Source organism: Leucopleurus acutus (genome assembly GCF_964270905.1).
Source record: "Leucopleurus acutus genome assembly, chromosome: 9".
Taxonomy (NCBI): domain Eukaryota; kingdom Metazoa; phylum Chordata; class Mammalia; order Artiodactyla; family Delphinidae; genus Leucopleurus; species Leucopleurus acutus.
Window position 1 is genome coordinate 76,802,417 of NC_139144.1, and position 25,410 is coordinate 76,827,826.

At 38.4% G+C, this 25,410-nt stretch overlaps 1 protein-coding gene across 1 annotated transcript in view; it reads left to right on the plus strand.

The window, feature by feature from the left end:
• CFTR (CF transmembrane conductance regulator) overlaps positions 1-25,410 on the plus strand; it is a gene marked incomplete at its 5' end in the record, with an annotated part of 203,826 nt that overhangs the window by 326 nt on the left and 178,090 nt on the right. The window contains 3 exons of the mRNA XM_082846837.1: positions 4,772-4,894; positions 7,469-7,614; positions 7,878-8,314. Coding sequence (XP_082702963.1) covers positions 4,772-4,894; positions 7,469-7,614; positions 7,878-8,314 — 706 coding nt within the window. The remainder of the gene's footprint in view (positions 1-4,771; positions 4,895-7,468; positions 7,615-7,877; positions 8,315-25,410) is intronic.

Consider the following 25,410-nt stretch of genomic DNA (forward strand, 5'->3'; position numbering starts at 1 on the left):
CATGCCCCACCTCATTTTCTGCTGCAGGAGCCTCTGTCACCACAACTTTGTGTTACTGGTGAAAAAACGTCCTCCCACAGAGTCTGATGCACCCTGGCGCGCTACTACGATCATCACCCTGTTGGAACAGATCTCTGCAGAGGTCATAGCAGTTCCTAGAGGAAGATGAAGCTCACTCCCCCACCTTAGTCTCAGCCAGTAGTACATTATAATTGGACTTTTAACATTTCTCCAGTAGTTGGCAAGGCCTGCCCAGCATCCCATGATGGGTAGGAAAAGGCCACCTTCCAGTTTCAGCTGCAAAGTGGCCCATCTCCCACCAAACTGAAGACATTGACATTAAACTTTTCCTCTCATGGTATGTCTGGTTCTCCATGGGGACCCTTGGCGTCCATATTTGAGCATTTCAGTTGGGGGTCATCTCAATTCATCAAATAGATTCTATGTTGAACCTCAAAAGAAAAATAAGGGCTTCCCTGGTGGCGCAGTAGTTAAGAATCCGCCTGCCAATGCAGAGGACATGGGTTTTAGCTCGGGCCTGGGAAGATCCCACATGCTGCGGAGCAACTAATAAGCCCGTGCGCCACAACTACTGAGCCTGTGCTCTAGAGCCCGCAAGCCACATCTACTGAGCCCATGTGCCACAACTACTGAAGCCCACACACCTAGAGCCCATGCTCCGCAACAAGAGAAGCCACTGCAATGAGAAGTCCACGCACCGCAACAAAGAGTAGCCCCCGCTCGACGCAACTAGAGAAAGCCCGTCTGCAGCAATGGAGAACTAATGCAGCCAAAAATAAATAAATATATTTATTTTTAAAAAGAAAGAAATAGAAAAAAGATTTTGTTTCCCCCTTTCTCCCCATGGATACCTACCTACTTTATAATCCTATAATGAAGAGACCACTCAGTGGATTCTGAAGAAATGAAGAAAAAGAAGAAAGAAACATCTCCTTTGTAATAAGCCCCTGTTTTCACCTAAACAGAGAAGCAAGTGGATAAATTGTAAAAAGCAGCTCCTTTTAGTTAAACAAACAAAACCGTTCTATATGGTCCAGTTACACACAGGGCACCATGATGAAATGCTCAGCTCCAGAACCAAACCAATAGGTTTGTTCAAATTCTAGCCCTATTTCTTGAATTTGGACATGGTCTTTAACCTTCTGTACCTCAGTTTCTTCATTTGTAAAATGGAACCACGATGAAAATAAATATACCATCTTTATAGGGTTTTTCTGAGGTGTGTAATATTATTTATGCAGCAAATAAATATAGACAACATATAATTTTTTTCTTGAAAAACAGGATCATGCTAAACTTAATTTGTTATAAAAATTTTCAATTAGTTTTAGGTAAAATTTTATGACTGTCTAATTTGTTTAGATGAAAACTCTGATACGTATTTGTCAGTTTGATTTTCTTTAGTTAGCATGATACACTTTATTCTAGAAAGGATTTAGACGATTTTCATACATATTGCTAAACATAATTCTTGCTCAAGTAAATAAGAATTCCAAAGTGTTTTGCCATCACTTCATCAGTGCTGCCTCTCAGCAGTCTTTGAAGTTAAGGAGGTTGTAGTCACACTGGGAGACACTGGGATGCAGGCTGCGGAGGCCAATGAGCCAGAGTCACTGAACCAGGAATTGGTTGTCCTTTTGACCATACAGATTAATCACCCTAGTTTCACCAATCACATTGAACTTGTAGATCAATAAGTAGCCAGCATAGTGTCTAAAACAACAAGATCTCATAGACTTTGTCTATATAGGGTAAGTTAAAGCAAAACAGAAAGGAAACTCTGAACCTGGGAATTCTTCTATTCTAGTTTCCCAGGCTGAACAGCCTTCCTTGAGTAACTGACTTCATGTTGTGTCCTTGGCTTTAATTATGAATTGGTATAAGAAATGACCATCAAATAGTTGTTTCTGAAAAAATTATTGCTGAAAATAATGACCATGATGTCATTCAGTAATAATTCTATAAGTCTTTGAATGACAAACTCTTCAAAGATTGGGGTAGAGGGAGGATTTTTTTTTTCCCCAGGTGAACTTGCATATCGACCTCTCTCAGGTATCAGACTATGAGAATAATACAACCTTTTGGACTTTGACAACCAAGATATTCAGAATTACTTTTAGTTCCCAGATACGATAAAGATTTCCCACCTAGTCTCTCTTATTTTTTATTTCAAACATTCTCCTGATTTATAGGTTTTTATTATAAATTATCTATTTGGGGGAAATAGTTGCAAATAAGTAAATAACCTACTATTCTACTTACTGCGCTCTACTTTCTTTCTTTCTTTTTTTTTTTTTAAAGATTTATTTATTTATTTAGGATGTTCCAGGTCTTAGTTGCAGCACACAGGATCTTCGTTGTGGCATGTTGGATGTGGTATGTGGGATTTCTCAGTTTCCGCATGCATGCAGGATCTAGTTTCCCAACCAGGGATCGAACCCAGGCCCCCTGCGTTGGGAGCATGGAGTCCTACCCACTGGGCCACCAGTGGGAAGTCTCTCTACTGCCTTTCTAAATGTAACTCTTCTATGAAGCACATAGATTAGTATAGAATTCGCCTGAGGAAAATTTTTCTTAAGGTTTAAATATATTAAACCACAATTTTAATTCTATAGAGAACATCTGGCTTTCAAGACGATATCATCAATGAAAATTTAATCTGGTGTTATACATTCTCTTGTTTCTAAAAAAGCTTCAGTAGGAAAAATGGAAAAGCACCAATGTAAACAATGAAACATTTTATAAAAAGGAGTTTTAGAAAATCCCAGATTTATTAGCTTTTACGTTCATGAAAAAGTTGTATTTTATTTTATTTACTGTATTTTATTTTATTTACTTTTTATTTATTTTATTTTTGGCTGTGTTGGGTCTTCGTTGCTGCTTGCGGGCTTTCTCTAGTTGTGGTGAGCGGGAGCTACTCTTCATTGTGGTGCATGGGCCTCTCATTGCGGTGGCTTCTCTTGTTGCAGAGCACAGGCTCTAGGCGCACGGGCCTCAGTAGTTGTGGCACGTGGGCTCAGTAGTTGTGGCTCACGGACGTAGTTGCTCCGCGGCATGTGGGATTTTCCTGGACCAGGGCTTGAACCTGTGTCCCCTGAATTAGCAGGCGGATTCTTAACCGCTGCGCCACCAGGGAAGCCCCAAAGTATTTTAACTATGGTTAACAATAGTTCCAGTTCATTAGTAGCATTAATAATCTCCTGTTTTGTACAGATTGAGTATCCTTAAGGCTTCCCTTACAAGGAAGTACTTTTAAGTTACAGAAGACTCTCAGGGTGCCAAATTCCATCTGGATACAGTTGTTAAGAATATACCACCGGTGATGAGCTTAAAATGAGAGGAACTGAAAAATAGAGCTTTCAAATGTCATTTCAATGCAAAAGTAGTAAGAATGTTTCCACAGTATAAAAACATAGTTCTGCCTCTAAATCAAAATTAGCTTACAATTGGAAGGGTACCTGAATTTCCGTCTTTTATGTAATCTGAATACAAGCAAATAACTTCAGAAGGGATGAGAGAGCCCAGTGTTCCTGAGAATTCTGATAGCTGTTAAGAAGTTCCGTTTTCTGTAACCATCCATTTTGCAATGCTACACTGATTTCTGATTTATCGCTAGTGATATGTAACAATAAATTCTAAAGTTTGTGACGTCCTTATTAGGTTCTAAGCCCTTTATGGCTGTTGTATGCCTCACCTTTAAATAATTTCATCCAGTGATTCATAACGGGAGCAATTTTGCCACCCAGAGGGTATTTGGCAAAGTCTGGAGACAGTTTTCGTTGTCACATCTGGGGGGAGGGGGTAGTTCTACTGGCATCCAAGGGGTAGAAGCTAGAGATGCTGCTAAACCTCCTACAATGCACAGGACAGTCCGCCCACATCAAAGAGTTACTCAGCCCCAAATGTCAGTAGTGCTGAGGTAGAAAGACAATGACTGAATACATTCAACAACACTTGGAAGTGGCTATTGTTAACCTCATTTTCAGAAAAGGGAACTGAGACACAGAAAGGTTAAGTAACTTACCCAAGACCACACAGCTAAGTAAGTAGCGGTACCAAGATTGAAAAACCAGCTCTTTATTGCCTCAAAGCCCAAGCTCTTTCCACTACACTCTGCTACCCTCTTCAGGGAATTTTGATGACCATGGGTAGATTCTGAGTTTTGGAGGGTGGAGATCCTCTTTTATTCCATACTCCTGCCTTAGCACTGAGCTCTTGCTTGCTGAGACATTAATGGCAACGATTCATCTCTTGAGCATCTTCAGATTCCCCCTTTAGGATGACATTTCAACTATTAGGTCAGTAACCCCGAGAGAAAATTGTTTGACTGTACACAGTATTACTAAATAAGAGATGAGTTGAAAGGAAAACAGAGGACACAATTCTTGTCTCCAAGGAGGTTGTGGGGAAGAAAGGTTATGTATGTATATAAACAGAAGTATGTGTGCATGTGTGTTTATAAACAGAATTTTCAGACCAAACAGAATGTTGGAAGTGGTAAAAATAAATGATAATCTGGCTTAGTCATGTACCAGGACACCTCTGTCTGGGTCTGAAACATCTTTGTAAGACTATGATGTGTACTTGCATCCTTGGCCAACACTATGGCACACTGTGGGAAAGCTCAGCTGCTCTCACTCTTCTGGCTTAGATACATTTATATACAGAGCCAGCCTGTGCACATGAAGCTGACAAGAATTTGCCCTTCTCTTGTTTTGTGACTTTTTCCTTTTTCCTTCTACTTTTCCAGGTTTTAGTGCACTCATTGTCATGACCTGCTTATCCCTATTAAGGCCTGTTCTCAAGAGAGAATCTGAGGAACACAGTCATATTAAATTGAACGTAATGGATAAGTATAGGCAGTTGCACTCTGGTGATATCTAATGATGAAACTTCAGCCATCATCTCATGGTGGAGTGAGTAATGTATGACAGGAATATATGAGAGGAAGGTTATCTCAAGCTTTCATATATTGAGATCATTTGAGGAAGCACATGGCACATTGCTGAACACATAATAGGTACTAAATAAATATTGACTTTCTTTCCTTCTCCTTCTTCTCTTCTTCTTGCTTCTTTTTAATATACCTTTAAAATGATGCCATACCATTACACCCATGTTCACAGCAGCATTATTCACAATAGCTGAAACCCATGTGCCCACCAAAAAATGAGTGGATAAACCAAATGTGGTATATACGTACAATGCAATATTATTCAGCCTTAAAAGGGAAAGAAATCCTGCACTAGGCTACAACATGGATAAACCTTGAGGACATTATGCTAAGTGAAATAAGCCAGTCACAAAAAGACAAATACTGTGTGATTCCCCGTATGTGAGGTAGAGTCAAAATCATAAAAAACAAGAAAGAATTGATACAATGGTGGTTGCCAGGGGCTGGGGGGAAGGGAGAATGGGGAGTTATTGTGTAATGTGTATAGAGTTTCAGCTTTACAAGATAAAAGGGTTACTGTGATTGTGGTGATTGCACAACAGTGTGAATATGTTACTGGACTGTACACTCAAAAAAGGTGTAAGTTAGCAAATTTTATATGTATTCTGCAATTAAAAAAACCCATACAAATGGCCACCTAATCTTCTATATTGAAGGTCAGTTCTGCTTAAAATGTTAGGAAATTCTGTGGGGGGAGTATGAGTAGTGGTTAAATGCTTGTGCTCAGGCAATAGACTGTTTAGTTCAAATCTCAGTTTTCTCTGTTACTTTTTACTGTGAAACTTGCTTGGGAAAATTACTAAACTTTTTATACCTCAGTTTCTTCACCTATAATATACAGACAATGAAGAAGGTAATATCTCATGAAGGTGTCATAAGGATTAAAAAAAGGCAAAGCATTCTGTGCATGGCACCTTACATACATGGTAAGTGCTTAACATATATAAGCTGTTATAAAATTTTGTGAGCTGATATTTGAGCAGCTTGGAGAGAAGAGTTTCATTGTTTCTTACTACCACCTTTTATTTTCATCCTGGCCCTTTAATCTCTTTCCTATTCCTGACATCTCAAAGACACATTTAGGATTTCAGTCATGACCTTCAGCCATATTTGAACATTTTCCTAGTGCATAAATCTACATTCCCACATTACGGTTGTGCGTAGATGCAAGCCTTGAATATCACGTCTCAATTAGTTCATTTGTTCATGTCAGCTAACCGTGTTAATGTTCTGAATAATGGTGAAGTCTTACTTATGCCAAGAACAAATTTGGGATGTAACCTTTCATGATAAAAACTAGGGTCTTCCTAGGAATATGTGTGTGTACACACACTTAAAATGGAATATTATAGTTAGATGTCATCTTTTAAAAGTGTGAACTCCAGTAGCTACTTGGTTTGCAGATTTCTGCTTTCTTGCCTCATTCTTGAACAGGTCTAGCAGTTACGACTGCATGAAACTAATATGAGAAGAAAGACTGGTTATACCAGTGTAAGTGACAGTACATAAATGCATGAGGGATGATTTGATTAGAAGCAATATTACGCACTGATAGGCATGATGGTTTGAAATCAGACATGAGTTTAAATGTTAGCTCTATCATTACAGGCATTTACTTCTCTTTTCTGTTTCCTCTACTGAAAACTGGGGAGAATAACACCTATTTACATGGTTGTTGTTAGATTCCCATGAGATGATGCCTGGCAAATAGTAAGAAATCAAGAAATAGTCACTATTTTATCTATTCTTTTCAGAGGAAAGAGATTGACAAATATTTGGGGTCTCTGAGGCATATCACTTGGTCAGCTTCTTTGATCTTCTTTGGAACTCAATTCTTAATCTCTTTATTGTCTCCTGCTCTTTGAGAACAAAGAGGAACTGATTACCGCTTCCTTTCAAAATGTGTGTATTACATTTGATGGGTTACATTAGCAGTTATAAAGCAAACAGTAGAGTGGAGGGTGGGAAAGTGGATGAAGTGAGTTCAATCACATACCTGGGAAAAGTCAATAATGAAGGCAGAGCCTAGATTTGCCTGCCACACGGGAGAGAGGAAAACACAGGTACAGGATTTGAAGCAAGAGATCATGTGTTAGAAATTAAGTTTTCTCCTGGTATCTAACTTTATGCAATTTGCCTATCTCTTTAGTGTTATTTTCCCTACTGTTAAAATTTAGGATAATAAAACTGAAATGTTTATAAAACCCACTTTAAGGTTTAAAAAAAAAAAGGTGACATGGAAATGCAAAGGGGAGCTATAAAGACCTGATTTGAACACATTTATTAATTTAAATACGTGTTCCTGTCTTTCTATTATTATGAATTGCAGTTTCATTTGTACTGTATCTGGGTGACCACAAGTGAACAACAAGCAATTCATAAGTAAACGCCCTTGCTTTAGGTGTAGAGGCATTAACGTAATCAGACCAAACTTTTTACTTCCATTGGAATTTTTCAATTTAAACTCAATGTGCCCTTGCTTTTACACAACAGGATTCAGGAACGAACGATTTGGTTCTTTAAAAACCATCAAACAGGCACACAATCCACGCAGCAAAAACTCGGGGAAGCTAGAGCGCCCACACCTGGGAAAGCTTAGATGCCCTTCAAGAGTTGAAGATGGCGTTTCTCTGAGGCAGGTCAGCGTTAACATGCTACCTTCGCTTCAAAGATTGTTTGGATTCCTTTCAGTGTTATTGGTCAAGATATTTTGCTGAACGAGACTAGGAACTATAGGATGGCGGGTGAGTCTACACACTGTCCGCTTGTCATCATCGTAGTCGCTAACACACACAAAAGCCTTCTTGAAAACTGCAAGCCGGACTGAAAAACTTAGGACAGACAATGAACAAATCCTGGGCGGGTAATGGACAAAGCGGCAATTCCTCTTACGTCCTTATAGGGATTCCCTCCACCTGAAGTACGTCTCCTAAGGGGCCACACTTGCAGCTCACCTAAGCCTGAAAACGAACAAGCTTGGTTTTTCCCTCTGACACTCAAGGGAAGCGCTAAGGCGAACACATCAGACGCTGCCGTGGAACTTTGCAGCTCTCCGAGGCTGCAGTGTGATACAGGAGAGACATCTTTTCGTTCCCCTTTCAAAAGGCACCGTGCAAACGTAACACGAACCCGGCTAGGATCTCGGAAAAAGGGAGGAGGAAGAAGGCTCGGGGAAGTTGGCCGCGGCGTGCCCTGGGTATCGCGGAGCCTGGGGCGCAGGAGGGTCCAGGAGGCTCCCGGCGGACTGACTGGCGCTGCTTCCGCTGGTGGCTCCTTCTGTCTGGACCTGGAGAGCGGCCGCGACGGTCCCCCGCCTGCGGGCTGGGCTGGGGCCGGACGGTAGGTAGGGACACGGACCTGGAAGGAGCGCGCGCGAGGGAGGGAAGGCTGGGAGTCAGAACCGGGAAAGGGTGGCGCGGAGCAGCGAGGGAGGGAAGGACGCGAGAACGAAGGAGCGGGCGCGGCGCGGACGCTGGGCGCGGACGGGGTGGAGAAAGCCGCTAGAGCAAATTTGGGGCCGGACCAGGCAGCGTCCAGCTTTTAACCTGGGCAGTGGAGGCGGGGGAAGGAGCGAAACGAGAGGGGAGGTGTGTGGGGTAGGGGTGGGTGGGGGGAGTTGGAAGCAAATGACATCACAGCAGGTCAGAGAAAAAGGGGCGAGCGGCAGTCTCTGAGAAGAGTAGGGCGTTTGGCATTAGGAGCTCGTGCCCGGCCTGCCCCGGCAGGGACCCCGGTGCTCCCAGAGACCATGCAGAGGTCGCCTCTGGAAAAGGCCAGCGTCTTCTCCCAACTTTTTTTCAGGTGAGAGGGTGTCCAGCTGAGCTTTGGAAGCACACGTGCCCAGGAAAGAGGAGGACGTGTGTATGGGCTGGGTTTTGGGGAAAGTGGAATAGTTTTTTAAAAAGATGCGCTGTCATTCATTGCTATGGAGGAGAACGAGGATTTTGTGGAATAAGATAGAAAACATTAGGAAGAGATAAAAGAATAAACTGAAGCCGATTGTGTGAATAAAGAGCCTTAGCTTAACCCTGAAGTTTTAACTACTTGCAGCTGAAAATCACTCTCAAGACCCAAATGTGCTACTGTGCAATTGTCTCCTTAGATTTTTCTAAGTAACTTGTGAATTATAAACTTGTTAATAACAAATACTTACGTTTGGCCCCTATTTTTCCCTCCTTCATGCCTTGGAAACTTAGAAGTCTTCTTGGCTCATGTACTACAAGTGCCATGCCTGCATGTAGTAGGTGCTCAGAAAACACTTGTTGACTGAATTTTGAACGTTTATAGGGGAGAAATATAAAGTGGGTAATATGTGCTTAAAGTTTTTATTGTTATGATACTGAGTATATCTAACAAGTATTTGCCACAATTCCATTATTCTTTCTTTTAAGAATGAAAGCAAATCCTTCGAAATATCTGTTTTTAAAAAAGCCAATTCTACAAGCTATACATTTGAAAAGAGGGGTCAGAATTACCATGGAAATGTGAAACCATGGGAATAGGTACTGAAGTTAAACCAACTGACATTTAATAAATTGTACTCTTATCCTACTTTACATGTGATGAGCCATAAAAGCTTGTGAACTTCATCTAATGAGATTTTAAAAAATTGAGTCTAAGTTCAGAGTCTTAGGCAAAGTGTAGTTAGATGTAGCATTTCATATTTGAAGTGTTCTTTGGATACTGTATCTACTTTATTTCTGTTATACTTGTATGAATGAATGAATAGGTTCAGCTCTCTCATGGGATATTACTAATTCATAATTATCTAATGAATCAGCATACTTAGGTATCAGAAAAGCCAAATACATTATAAATATGCTCATATGTGTGTGGGAGAAAGGAGCTTGGCTTTCACATCTTTCTAAAATGTTTTATTCTCTGAATGTGCAGCAAACCTGGAACTCAGGTGCTAAGGAGAGGGCATAGGCCGTAGAAGGAGAGCTCCTCCCTGTGGATGGGAGAGAAGGACTTTACTGTTTGGAATTGCCTCTTGGGTGGGTGTTTTCAGCACCTTTTGTTACTGCATCTATATGAATGGGATTGTTGATCTGTTTTCCTGTTATTTACAAAATCAGAATGGTAATTGGCATAAATTGTAGCCTTTCTACTAGAGCACTTGGAGGAACCTAAATGCCATTCTGTCTAAAAATGCAGTTTTAAAAAAAATGCAGTTTTCAGAAGAATACATATCCCATGGCTACGTCTAAGTATAATACTAAGGAACTTTAAATTAGCTCATTGTTGATTTAAATTATATCACTGTTGGTCTATCAAAGTATTTTTTTCTTTTTTTAAAACAGATCACCTTACACATTTTGGTATAGTTTTAAAAATGTTCTCAGGTGGGTTTGTTAAAAAATAAATATTATAATGGCTACTAAATTTGTGAAGAGCATACTCAGTCCTGCTCTTCAAACTACTTTATAATAAGTTGCTCTAAGAATAGGTATATTTTTAAAAGTTAAGTTCCTACTATTTCTAGGAACTGACATTCACCTAAAGTACCAGTGATTATAAACTTCCTTCTGGGTTGTAATTCTGAAAAGGTAAGAAACGTATTTTCTGTCTTCGGATTAGACAGTAGTCCTGCTTAGTGGTCCAGGGTTTTAGGCCTTGGATTCAGATTGCTTTGATTCAGATCCTGGATCTGCTACTTAGTAGCTCTGTGACCTGAGGCAAGTCCCTTAACATCTCTGTTTGTGTGACTTGACCTTTAAAACTTGGACACTAGTAGGACCGATGTCTTAGGGGTTAATCTGTTGAGAAAATGCATGTACAGTCATTAGCCTAGTAAATGTTAGCTGCCACTGTTATTATTATTAATTACCATATTTTTACATTCTTTACAATAGCACATACCTTGTTTATATAAAATATTCAATTCATTTTTGTTGAATATAATTTTATGACCAGCCATCTGTATGTGCAATGAATGGGCCTAGATGAGAATTTAATTTAGGAAAAATCTCGTCCAACATGGCATTACCAGATATACAGGAAAAAAGTCATATGCTTGTGTCATATGTTGTTAAATGCCTCAGAATTTAACTTTCTGAGTATGATCCATTCAGTTTCAGAGTCATAAAAGATTAAGCTGTTTGGTCTAGTTTATAGATTATATTAAATATCTCTTTTATTGTCTAGATTTTGTTACTGGGAAAACTAATAATGTTTAGGAAAGATTTAAGTACTTTTTTTTTTTTTTTTTTTTTACGATACGCGGGCCTCTCACTGTTGTGGCCTCTCCCGTTGCGGAGCACAGGCTCCGGACGCGCAGGCTCAGTGGCCATGGCTCACCGGCCCAGCCGCTCCACGGCATGTGGGATCTTCCTGGACCGGGGCACGAACCCACGTCCCCTGCATCGGCAGGCGGACTCTCAACCACTGCGCTACCAGGGAAACCCTAAGTACTTTCTTAATTTTGCATGAATTTCACATCAAGTATGAAATTTGAAAGATATCTGAGGTGTCATAATGCATAAAATAATAATAATGTCAATATTATAAACATAACCTAAAAGAGAATTTCACCACAAAAATTCAAATAGTGTGTATCATGGAGACCAAGTTACATTAACTTAAAGCTTTTATGAAATACAAAGATGTTTTTAAACTAGAGGTGATATATTTGCATAGAATTTATAATTTATATACCAGTGCAATTGATTTACAAATGTTTACCAAGAGAGATTATGTTTTTCATTTTTGAGCAATTTGTCAAGTTTACATTTTCTAACTTTTAAAGGTGGTTATTCAGTTTGTTGTCTGTCTTCTCTCATGTCCTGAATTTCCCATATTCTCTTTAGATGTTAGATTGTGTACCAAACCATGTGTCAGATGACACAGCTTGAATTTTGGTCATGGTTTTCATACCAGAAGTCTAGATCTATACTTGAGGAATTGTCAGAGCCCCACAGAATCCATGTGTACAATGCCACAGTTTTCTTACTAAGACTGGATATAGGGGCCCCCAATAAATTCCACAGGTAAGTCTCAAGTAAGACCAAAAAGTAAACAAGGTTAGGCTCTAAAGTGGAAATTCAGCAAAGAGTCGAATATTGTAAGTCTCAGGTTAATAATAAGATAATTTAAGTTACTTTTGTAATCATTAAATATGAAGTAATGAGAGATTTTTAAATAAATACACTAGAATTTCTACATCAGGATGGATGTGGTGGATCAAAGTAGCTACCAGTGAAATTCTGCCTTTGATCAGAATATTTTTGGATTCTTTTAATGCAATTAACTTTAAAACAGTATATAAATTTATTCTCATAAGTAGCTTCATTACCTTTTTTAGCCATTATTTTATAGTCATAGCTTGCTTTGGATTAAAAGTTATATTACCCAGACCAATCACTTGGACTTGCTTCTAAATGACTTTTGATTGTAGCTCAAAAAAGTATAAAGATTTTTCATCATAATTTGCTTTGTTAACAGCCAAGTGCTACTTAAGCTTAGGTATTATCATTCCAAAAGTGTATTGCAAACTTTAAAGACATTTCTTAATGAAGAGAAACGAAAGTGCTTTGAGCAACAGAAGATGATTACAGCAAGTATGTAATGAAAGACCCATAAAGATGACAATTTTGAAGAGGACCACACTAATTTGGTTATATAAATTAAAGTATATGTAAAAAAAAATCCATCACAATGACTTTATATTTACATTTTATTTACTTTTTGCAGGATGTGAGGGAATCTAAAATTATGGCAGAGCCATAAGTATTTTTGCAGTTTGTTGGGGGTATTTATAGAAATGTTGCCAAGGGAGACCAGATGGCCACTCAAACAAGGGCCTGTTCCTATCCTGATCAATACCCATATTGTATCTCAGGTTCGTCTCTCAGACAAGGCTTAGACTATCCAAATCAAAAGAAATAGATGCATAAAACAAAATGCCAATATGAGTTGCACAATTCGTATTGATACGTACAGCTGCAAGGGTCCCTCAATAGCATGAGTTCATTTAGTCAGTCAGTGGGCAAATGCCATCCAGTGAGGACAGCCCAGGGTTCCCATACATTCTCTTGGCTTTGTCTCTTGTAGGAATTGGAGGAGACCACTTTTGGGACAGGGGCCCCTCTGGAACAGTGTTGCCTGAACACTGACAAATGTTGACTCCCTACCCCAGTCCCCTAAAATTCCTTTCTACCCATCTGTCTTTTGCTAATCATGATTTTTATGATACAGTTCGGATTTGCAACTTGGGGTATGTGTCAAGTTTGATTGATTTAACTCTCAGTTCTAAAAGTACCTCCTCTGCATGATATTACTAAAATTGTAATTATATTTTATTATATAAAATATATGTGTATATATTAAGTTTCTTTTAGTTCATTTTGCAAGTTTAAAAAATTCCTCCTTGGTTATGAAGTGTATTCCAATAGTTTTTATATGCTGGTTCAAATTATTACTCAACTCTCTGGGAAGATTTTTATATACTTATAACACATACCATACAGTGTAACCGTAATATTGCATCCCTTGCTAAAGAGAGAAGTGGAATCAGCTGTCTTAACTAGTTCATTAATATTTTATGTTTGATGTGACAGTCAAAATATCCTCTAGAGCCAACTGATACCCTAGGGAAATCATGGTTTTTCAGTTTTCCATTTATGTTTCATGGGAAGAAGTAGGAGTTAGTGTGATAATATTCAGTGCATAAATGTTAAAACTTGTTTAAAACGCCCTTAAATGATCCCCAGTATAAAATGTATTATTATTATCAGTGTCGCTTCACAGGAACCTATAATTTCAGTGATAGAGCTACAATATAAGTATAGGATTGCAAAACCATCAGGGAAGGGTGTTAACCGTTTAGCGTGCACCTATATGTTGTTTATCAAAACTTTAAAACCACCTCTGACTCAGCAGCAATTTTGGCAATTTTGATTCCAGTGATTCCTGACGCATCTGTGTAGGGCTCTTCCCTGGAGCAAAATCTCTGTGATGCAATGATGTCAAGAGGAGAAAACAGATTATGATAGAGGTCTGGTTGTTTGGGAACCCTGACTGAAGGCTTACTTTATAAATATGTTAACATTACTATTTCAGGTGCTTCTCTTCAGCTCCTAAGATTTTACCTTGTGGTTGTTTGAAAGTAAAATTAGCATTACAAAGTGGCTTTGCTATTGAACCTAAGAGTTTAGGCTTCTTTTTGCAAGAAACCTGTAAAAATTCACTTAGATTGCTTGATGTAGACAACGAATATATTCTTACAGAGCTCTGAATGATCTGTTTTCGCAGCTGTACCCAAGTCGCAAGACTTGTCAAGTTTGCTATTCTTTGTGCAGCTCTGTTAGCTTATTACTATCTTTTGACATCAATGACTCTTTCAAATTGTAAAGCCCTGGATGTCAGGGCCTTCTATGACTTGTTTAGTATTCAGACCATTTCAAGACTCCTGCATGCAACAGTTTACTAAATATTTCTTTGTGATGATGATAATTCCATGGTGATCCATGGAGATTTATGGATATTGTAGTTTGCTGACATTCAACAGTCCTGTAATACAGCATTATTCTGATAAAGAGAGGTCAAAGTGAGCAGGACCCTGGACAGATTTTCTAATACTTAGAGTAATTATTCCGTGAAATATTTCTTATCTTCCTTTATAGCCAGGCCTTTGCCTTGCGGGAAGGCCTGCTTGCTAATTCCTTGCTTATGGGGTCAAGAAGTGATTTGAAGATTTCTGCTCAGTCCTTTTGGTTAAGATTCTTAGCTCTGAAACTGGACAACTGGGCTCTACTCTGATATAATCAGAGAATTTTCCCATAGGTTGCTTCAGAGAACTGAGTCAGAGCAATACTGGCTTTGTAGGTTATGATTCAGCACAGCTTGGAGGATACCTTAATTCATTAATTCACCACCTTCTGTATTCTATGAGAGGCATTTTGAAGGTTGACGTGGACAAGGAAGAAATTGGTGCTGCCTTCATGGAATGAGTTCTCTGAAACCCAGCTTTTCAAGGGCTTATAGTAACTCTCCCTGGGCATCTAATCCAGTCTTAGACCGGTTAAGGAAGGCTTGCTGCAGGAGTGACTCTTGAGTTGGCACCTATCCAGACAAAAAGGGTAGGGCTGGGTTAGGAAAAATGCCACAGAAGTGGCAGACTGTGTGTAGCACTGGCAGCAAAAGCGAGCATGGCACCTTCAAAAGAGTCAAAGAAGTTCCCGGTAACTGGAGCATAAGATGTGTGACAAAGATTTGTGGGAGCTGGGTCTGGAACTCTAGCGAGGACCAGATCGTAAGGGGCTTGGTGAACTTTGTCTGGGCTTTATCATACTGAAAGTCAAAAGCCGTGGCTTTGTAGCAGGGGAGCAATGTGTCCAGTTGAAAGCTGTTGCAGTTAGGCAAAAAACTGATGAAATGAAAGAGTAGCAGTTGGGATAGAGAGAAAGATGGATTTGAAAGACATTAGGAGGTAAAATCAACAGGTTTGGTAATTGATTAGAGGTGGAAAGTGAAGAAGAGAGAAGAATCAAGGATGCTGTCTAGATTTGCTGACATGGGTAGCAGTGGGTGGTGTTGACGCTTGCTGAGGGCAGAGGTTTCGGTTGGAGGAGGCATCTTGAGGGGGGAGGGGGAGGCTTATGAAGACTCTCAGCTTCTTTTTGAGATGAAAAAGGAAATGATGCATACGGCTCAAGGCCAGGTAATATGATTATTTGAAAACACATTGAAGTGATTTAGAGCTTTAGGTGAGAGATATTTAGAGGTGTCAGAGGTGACAGTCAGAATCGTAAATACATCCCTCACACTGTTCAGTAAAGTCCAGGGTGGTATCTAGGTAATAATTTAAAGTGCTGACTTTTTGAACTTTTTTGTGATATGGAGTCACCTGAGAGTGTGTCAGAAAAAAAGCAGCGGTATACTAGGGACAGCACTAGTTAAATTCTACCTAGAAATTCTACTTAGCACCCTCCCCTGCAAACCCACCAACTGATATGTGAAGGGTCCCCACCCCACCATAACTTCACACATTTAAACAGCAGTTTTTACACAGCTGATTATTACGATCATAGACGTTTAAGAAGGACGTATGAAAATTCACTGGGGCTTTAAGTATTGCCTGCGGTGATTGAAAAAAAGATTTTCTGGAATACAATCTGAAAAAAATATAGCTGAAAAAGGTAATGCACGATCATTAGCAAAAAGGTATTTCAAAGTTACAGAAATATATAATGTAGAATGTGTAAGCCATGGGTAACACTGTGGTTTCAATATATATTTTAAACCCTAATTTAATACCTAATACCACTATTAAGTTTTGTTAATCTGAAAGAAGAAGATTCTCATACTCTTGAAAAGATTACATATCATTGTTTTATGTTAAAACTTTGAACCTGTTAAAGCACACAGAAATTTCTTAGCATTGCCTACATAGGTGCAGCTACCTTCTGCCCAACTTCACACCCAACCCCAACACCTAGTGAAATTCTTAACTGAAGTTCTTAACTTCAAAAAGGGACACAGGAGTTTCATCTGTTACCAGTCAGACCATTATGTGAAAATTAAGCTTAATAGGCAGAATCCTAGAGGTGCTGACAGCTGTGTTTCGAGAAGATTCTAGGCCAGACCTTGGAGTGCAGTATTGGCTATGGGAGCAACAAGAAAATGAAGCCACTGCTGGCCAGGATTAGCAATCCTCATAGAGGCAGCATACTGGAGAAACTTTATAGGAAGCTCTCTGTGCACATTTTATTTATTTTAAATCTCTCTGCAAACTCTGGAAAATAGAACAACAACAATAAAGCTGTACGTTTTCAGCCCAAATCCATTGCTATCCTTTACATGAGGGGTCGGCAAACTATTTCTGTAAAAGGCCAGGTAGTAAATATTTTCAATGTTGTGGGCCACATAGTCTCTGCCATTGTAGGGAAGCAGCCATAGACAGGATGCAAACAAATGGGCATGGCTGCATTCCAATAAAACTTTATTTATGGGCACTGAAAATTGAATTTCATATAATATTTTTTAAAAAAATTCTATTGCAATAAGCTTCAGAATTTGCAGCTTTAAAATTACTTAGTTTTAAATAAAGATCTAGAAAAAATTTCAGGGCTCATTTGTAATTAACATTAGTGTATTCAATAATTGAGTAATTTTAAAAGTAAGTGAAACACTTAGACATGCAAAGTGGACTTTTCAGAAGAGGGAACAGTAGTTTAACATTAGATTAGATATTAACTTCTCAGAATAGTTTTGTCTTATAGGAACCTACTGACCATCTCTTCTTTACTTTTTTTTTGCGTATACATTTTTTATATGCGTCCTTTAAGATATAGGCTCTATCTTATCCATCTTTTGGTTCCAGCACCTGTCTGACTCCCTGGTGAATAGTAGGCCTTTAAAATATACTTGTTGGGGCTTCCCTGGTGGCGCAGTGGTTGAGAGTCTGCCTGCCGATGCAGGGGACACGGGTTCGTGCCCCGGTCCGAGAAGATCCCACATGCTGCGGAGCGGCTGGGCCCATGAGCCATGGCCGCTGAGCCTGTGTGTCCGGAGCCTGTGCTCCACAACGGGAGAGGCCACAACAGTGAGAGGCCCGTGTACCGCAAGAAAAAAAAAAAAAATAAATAAAATATATATATATATATATACTTGTTGAATGAATAAAACTTGACTAATTCAGTTTATGTTTATACTTCTAAAATTTAATTTTTGATGGAAGTGTAAAAATTTACTTACAAATATGAAATTTTAAAAACTTTCCATTTGACTTTTCTGAAGATAAAATATTAATTTTGAATAAAAATTTTAGTTGCTTTACCAAATCCATGAATTCTAAAGTATAACAAAATAGGAAAATTTGTTTTTTTTGTTTGCTTTCTTGTGTGGGTTACAGGACTTTCTAGGAAAATTCTAGGTTAAGTTAGTACACTATTATTTTTCTTCAGAAGATCAATGCTTTGCTAAAGATGAGTTTTCCACCTGAAATATTTTTTCTCTTCAAATATCATGTGAGTATTCTGGGTGCCTGACAGTTTAATTTTAAAACAGATTATTTCAATGATTATTTCCAGAATTTCTTCCTAAATGTATATACCACAATCTAGTCTTAAAAAAAAAAAGACCTTAAACTCAATTTAGTCTTGGACCTCTGAATACATTTTTCAAAATAATAAAAAAGCTGATGAAATATTTATTACCAAAAGAACTTCTCCCTTTCAATCAAAGATAGGGTTGGCTTCTGAAACACATTAGCCTCTTTTCCGTCGCTTTTCATCTGAGATCTATTAGAGTTAATCTCTCCTATCCATAAAAGTGAATGTATATCTTGTATATATGGACTGTGAACAAAAGTGCACAAATAAATCCCCTATGGATTAATTTGATTATGGAGCAAACTTGGCTCAACATCATTCATAAAGTTAAACAATAGGTATTTTCATAAATCAGTTTCATAAATAAGAGCATAAAATATATAATGACGCTGAGATCCAAAATTTTATTCACTGTATTAAGAGTTTATAAGACTGATGAAATTAAAGCTCCAATTCAGCCATCCCAATAACATCAGAGCTAAGGTTTTATGCAATTTTATTAGCTAAAAAGACAACCACTGTAAAATGAACTCATTAATGTAAAAGTAATTTTTGAAATACTAATGTGATTTTTATTCATTCATTTATTCATGCATGCATGCCTTTATTCAGTATAAATGTTGAATCTCTGATATATTCCAGGATATAGCAGTTTGAAGGCTTAGGCCACATATCAAAACCTATTATACATTCTAATTATTCTTTTACTAGAATTTTCACATTGATATTTTTAATGAGACAATTTTATTTCTCTTTGGAGCAAAGGCCATCATATATATCTATAGATTTTCCCTTACTCCATTTAATGAAGGGGGCCTAAATTTTTTATTGATTTACCAAATGACTGAATAAAGGTCATCTCACATAAACTTCTCTAAAGTCAGCAGTATAATTCCTTGACAGCAAATATTGTTTGATGTATTTAAAAATTTTTAAATACTTCCTATGAAATGTAAAGATAAGATCATTACATTTAGAAATGTATATTGGATTTAGTCCTTGAACACAGTCTTTGGATCCACTGAGGTGTTAACTTGTAACTTGGCAGCCTTTTTGAACTCTCATACAAGGTTTTGCTGATTCAATTGTTTCTGTTTCTGCCAAGGGTAGCAACACAACTCTTGTCTTTCTTGAGTCACGGTCTGTCACTCCAGCCACTATTACTGCAAAGTAGAGTTAGATTCTGGGGTTAGTAGACACGTATGTTATTATTAAAAAACAATGAGTTGCCAAATCTCCTATCAATGAAAATTTGATCAAAGTTTAGTTATTCTGTTGGAAAAGAAATCTAGCTAAAAACAGGATTAAGAAATTCTTTTTTTTTCTTTTGGCTTCATTGGGTCTTTGTTGCTGAGTGTGGGCTTTCTCTAGTTGCGGCGAGCAGTGGCTACTCTTCGTTGCGGTGTGCAGGCTTCTCACTGCGGTGGCTTCTCTTGTTGCGGAGCACAGGTGTGCAGACTTCAGTAGTTGTGGCATACAGGCTCAGTAGTTGTGGCTCGCGGGCTCTAGAGCGCAGGCTCCGTAGTTGTGGCGCACCGGCTTAGTTGCTCTGCGGCATGTGGGATCTTCCCAGACCAGGGCTCGAACCCGTGTCCCCTGCACTGGGAGGCGGATTCTTAACAACTCTGCCACCAGGGAAGTCCCAAGAAATTCTTTAGGTAAAAACTTATGCTCTTAAAATTAGAAGCCCTTCATAAATATCAGTATTTTCTATAGCTTTAGATAAGTGCTTCTCAAATTGCCAGTCACCTGCTCAAAAAATATATTAAGATAGATCTATGTATCTATAATATAGCTTACATTAAATATGCAGATTCCTAGGTCCCACTCCATACCAACTAAATCCAGAATCTCTGGGAGAGGGCAACTATAATCTTGGTTTTTTGTTTCCTGTTTGTTTGTTTGTTTGTTACATTTCAGGTGATTCTTTTTGCATACTAAAGTCTAAAAGCCATTAAGTTAATCTTAAGAAAGTGGGTTTAAATGGCCCAACTAGTGCTTTTCAACCTTAATGAAAGATTGGAAAACTGCAGATTTGAGGACAAAAACCAGGATTCTACCACATAATCATAAAACGTGGGATATGGAGGTGATTCCATCTTCTCCCAGCTCCACTAAACTTCTCTTTCCTAAAATTCTTCTTTTTTTAAAAAAAATTTTTTTTATTGCAGTATAGTTGATTTACAATGCTGTGCGAGTCTCTGCTGTACAGCAAAGTGACTCAGTTATACACATACAGACATTCTTTTTTTTATATTCTTTTCCATCGTGGCTTATCACAGGATATTGAATACAGTTCCTTGTGCTATACATTAGGACCTTGTTGTTTATCCATTCTAAATGTAATAGTTTGCATCTACTAACCCCAAACTCTCAGTGCATCCCTCTCCCTTGGCAACCACAAGTCTGTTCTCTATGTCTATGAGTCTGTTTCTGTTTTGTAGATAGGTTCATTTGTGCCATATTTTAGATTCCACGTATAAGTGATATCATATGGTATTTGTCCTCTTTCTGACTTACTTCACTTAGTATGATAATCTCTAGTTGCAGCCTAACATTCTTCTTTTTTAATCTTAGGATCCAAGGAAGAGAATTTTGAAAGTTCACATTTTTTTTTTAGCAAATTAACAATAGAAATATAAATATCGTTCAACTTGCCGCAGAATTCAAAATTTCCTCTTAAATAGTTCTTGAAATCTGCAGTTTTGCCTCCGGTATCTCCTAACATCTTCTAAGCACTTTCTATGTACCAGGGATTATACGTATTATCTCAGTGAATTCTTCAAATAATTTTAGATAGAGTCTACATGTAAGAAATATGTAGTTTAGAAAGATTAAAGAGCTTATACAAGGCCACCCAGCTAATTACTGTGAAGTCAAGACATGAACTTACATTGATCTCTAGAACTCTTAACCAGTGTATCACACTATCCAACAATCTAGAGTGGAATTGGTAAATTATATAATTTCACTTAATTTTGTATATAGGTTTTCTTAATTTCTTGTCTCTGAAATTTATTTTTGATACATGTATTATAAATAATATTATTTAAATAAGGCATTAGACTCTGTTCTTCTCGGAAGTGCCAGGAGCATGCCCTCTGACAGTGTTTTGCATGGATCTATAAGACAAACTACTTGAGGCGGAGAGAGGTGAAGAGGGAAGGATGGGGAGGGGAAGGGAAGGGTCTTGTCTTAGATTAATGAGGTCTTTAAAATTCTAAATGTCCAGTTGAAGAGTGAGAGATGTGATCAGCCAAAGGCATGCCGTTAGCCAACCATTGTTACATGAACACAGCTCAGTTTCACAAAACTTGACCCAGACTGCACTTCTTACCCTTATTTTTTCCATCCAGGTACTAATGAACTCCCTTCATCTTTTTCATTTTCTAAATCTAGCTTCCTGCCTTCTTCCACTTTGTCAAACCTACTCAGCTAGGCTTTCTGTTGCGTTTTTGTAGCCATTCTTCCTTCCTTACCAACTTAATCCCCTCCGCTGAGTTCCAGGTTCAGTCACTTTAGTGTTCCTCTCACCACCACCCACCCTCTTTGGTGTCCTGTTCTGATCACCAGTCCCTGGTTGTTCATCACTCATGTCATTTGTTTCTTTATGTTTACTCTTATTGTATTTCTTGGGGCTGAAGGAAGAGGCAGAGTCACCTCGCAGATGGTTCTTCAACTTGATGTTTGACTCTTTGTATGTATAAATCTTGGATTTTCCTAGTGCAGTGGTTTTTACAATTTTTTAAAAACAATATTTTTATCAGTGAATCCAGAATCCAAAGGAAATCTTCCATGGAACTGCAATATATGCAAATAAAAGTGAAAATAAAAGACAGTAAGTCCTCCATAAATACAAAGATATAGGTAACTTCCTGCTCCAAGATAAGGGCTGAAATGACTGTATAACATTTACGTGCTCTTTCCTTGGTCCTACATGCTTACGTTTTTCACATTATGCTTCTGAAATTGAGATGACTCTTATAATTGATGTCAAAAGAAACCTGTCAGCCATCAGGCCCAGGAATAACTTGAAATATGGGAACTTAGCAGTTCATAGAAGGTATATCTTCCTGTAACTTCAGTTGAATTATTTGCATTTGTTGTACCCCACAAGGTTGACTTTTAACTTAAATTTAGTTTCTTGCTTGAAATTTCCTGAGAAAGATTATTCTGTGATCTAGTTTTGAAAGAACAGTAATTATTTAGTCTGAAGTTTGTCTGGCATACCAAGCACTGTAATTAAGGTAGAAGTTGCCCAAGCTCAGCACTGTGCTTTACTTTGAAATTATACTGCCTGTCCTACAGGTGAAGGTGGTGTGAATGCAACTTGCCACTTGTAACCCTATTCATAACTGTGAATACCAAGAATAATTCAAAAGTATATTTTTGACCTGAATGTGAAGGCTTAGAAGAAAACTTTAATTATGACACTGAAGAAGGAAGTGGTGTGTAATTGTGTGAATAAGTATATAATATTGAAAAAAAATTTTTTTAACTGTGTATATTTAATTTAGAGGGGCTTTTTTGGAAAGGCCATTATTACACTGATGATGAGTCTTGTAATCAATGTCACCTTATTGTTGAGTAAGCATGGCAAAGTATTGTAAAACCAAGATAATATCATATGCTTCTTGTTATCATTCCCTGGGAATTGCACAACTCTCTGTTATGCTGGAATGAAACCTTGTATAAGCAGGTATGCCAGAGATATGATGGGCTGTTAATTGAGCCTGGTGCAAGTCTATATGTGCATTTCTTGGTGCATGTTCCCTATAGACCATGTTCACTTGGTTTATAGTGAACATGCTCACTTATGCAGTGTGGGTATAACCAATGACAGATTGCAATATGTTTAAATAGGTTCAAAGAGATGTTGGGGAAGCTTTCCTGCACAGTGGACACAAATGAGTTAGCCTTGAAGTCCAGGATAATGTTTGGATGGACCCAGTGTGTTAAAATTTTCATATAACAGTTTTGGGAATGTGTGATGATTTTATTCTTATTTTTAGAATAGTAAAACATACTTTAAAATATTGACATTTCAAATCAAAAGTTGGTGAACTCCAGGAAGTATCTCAGGGGAACACTAGGTGTTGGGGTCCATAGTTTGAAAACCACTGAACTAGTTTTTCCCCCATATTGGTTGGTCTCGACCTTCCCTTGAGTCCTCATTTCACCCATCCTATACTCTTAGAAAATGGTCTCACATTTGACTTTGTCTCTATCCTTATTGTCAACTCTTAAGTAGCAATATATAGGGGAAGAAACATGTATTTTGGAGTCAGACAGACCTGGCTTGAATCCTTGCTCTGTGACTTAACAGCAATATGATCTTGGGTAATTTACTTAACTTTGATGATGATGTTATGCTCATCAGTACAATGAGTTCTCCTCCTCTTAACACAGCTCAGCATTATTATGAGATCTAATATTCATTGAGTGTTTAATATGTGTATTAGTCAGCATTCTCCAGAGAAATGAAACCAATAGGATATATATATATATATATATAAAAAATGATTTATTACAAGGAATTGGCTCACATGATTATGAAGGCTGGCAAGTCCAAAATCTGCAGCATAGGCTGGTAGGCTGGAGACCCAGGAGAGCTGATGTTCCAGTTTTATTCTGAAGGCAATCTCCTGGAGAATTCTCTCATTTGGTCAAGCCTGCATTTTTGTTCTATTCAGGCATTCAGTTGATTGGATGAGGCCCACCCGCGTTATGGAGGGCAATCTGTTTTGTCCAATGTCCACCAAGTTAAGTATAAGTCTCATCCAAAAACACCCTCTTACCATCATGCTCTTATAAGCCAGTGCATTAGTTTGCTAGGGCTGCTGTAACAAAGTACCAGAATCTGGGTGGCTTAGACAACAGAAATGTAATGTCTCACAGTTCTGAGGGCTAGATGTCTGAGACCAAGGTGTCAGCCGGTTGGGTTTCCTCTGAGGCTCTGAGAGAGAATCTGTTCCATGTTCTCCCCCAGCTTCTGGTGATTTGCTGGCACTCTTTGACTTATAGACACCTCACTTTGATCTCTGCCTTCATCTTCACATGGCATTTTCCCTGTGTGCCTGTCTCTGTGTCCACATTTCCTTTTTTTATAAGGACATGCAACCCATGCAACGCATGCAACCCAACACCAGTCATATAGGTGTAGGGCCCACTCTCATGAACTCATTTTAACTTGGTCACCTCTGTAAAGATCACATTCTGAGGTACTTGGTGTTAGAATTAAAATATATCTTTTTTGAGAGGAGCACAATTCAACCGAAAATAGTAATAGTCTTCAGGAGCAGAATGAGCTATGGAAGCAATTTGAAACTCTAAAGTATAATACATATAGAGGGTTACACTAATTTATGAAATATTTTAAAAAGCTGTGTGTACCTCATTTGTAATGGTACACAGGTAACATGGAGACAATGTCAAGTACGTCAGGTGACATGACATGGGAACGGTCAAGAAGGGTCAAAATAAAAGGGTCCAGGGCTTCCCTGGTGGCGCAGTGGTTGAGAGTCCGCCTGCCGATGCAGGTGACACGGGTTCGTGCCCCGGTCCGGGAAGATCCCACATGCCTCGGAGCGGCTGGGCCCTTGAGCCATGGCCGCTGAGCCTGCGCGTCCGGAGCCTGTGCTCCGCAACGGGACAGGCCACAACAGTGAGAGGCCCGCGTACCGCAAAGAAAGAAAAAATAAATAAATAAATGAAAAAGAAAAAGCGTCCAGTTGTTCTTGAGTAGACTGAAGAACAACTTTCCATTTATGAAATTTTGGTACATCTCCACTGAGAATAAATAGCTTGAAGGCCAGACATTAGAATGTTTTGGTAATGAAGAGTGTTAAAAATGAAAACATTTTATTGAGGAGAATTAAATAATTTTGGCTGGAAGTTTTAGAATTATTGGCTTTAACTTATGACTCAGAAAAGGGGCATAACTGTTAATAAAGAGTGGTCCCTGGAAAAGTATAGGCACCCTCACATTTGCACTGCATTTACCATTGACTTGAAAAATATTTTCACTTTTTTTTTTTTTGCACTGCCTCAGGCACTGGACCAGACTATGGAGATATAAAGATATATATTACAACTACATTGTCCTCAGGAAGTTAATCTTATGAGGGAAATAAACTAGCAAAGTATAATGTGGTAACATAAATTTAACAATTTAAAAAATAATTGAGTGACAGTTATGTGCTATGCTCTGTGGTAGGCAGGGAATACAGCAGTAAAAAAAATCTCTAAGGTATTTGCCCTTGGGGAGTTTATAGTCTGGCGTGTTTGGAAACACAGGGGTTTGGCAGACAAGCAAATAGACAATTAGTAATGACAGCTCAGGTGGAGGAAGTACAGGAGAGAATGGAATGCATGGGAGGAAAA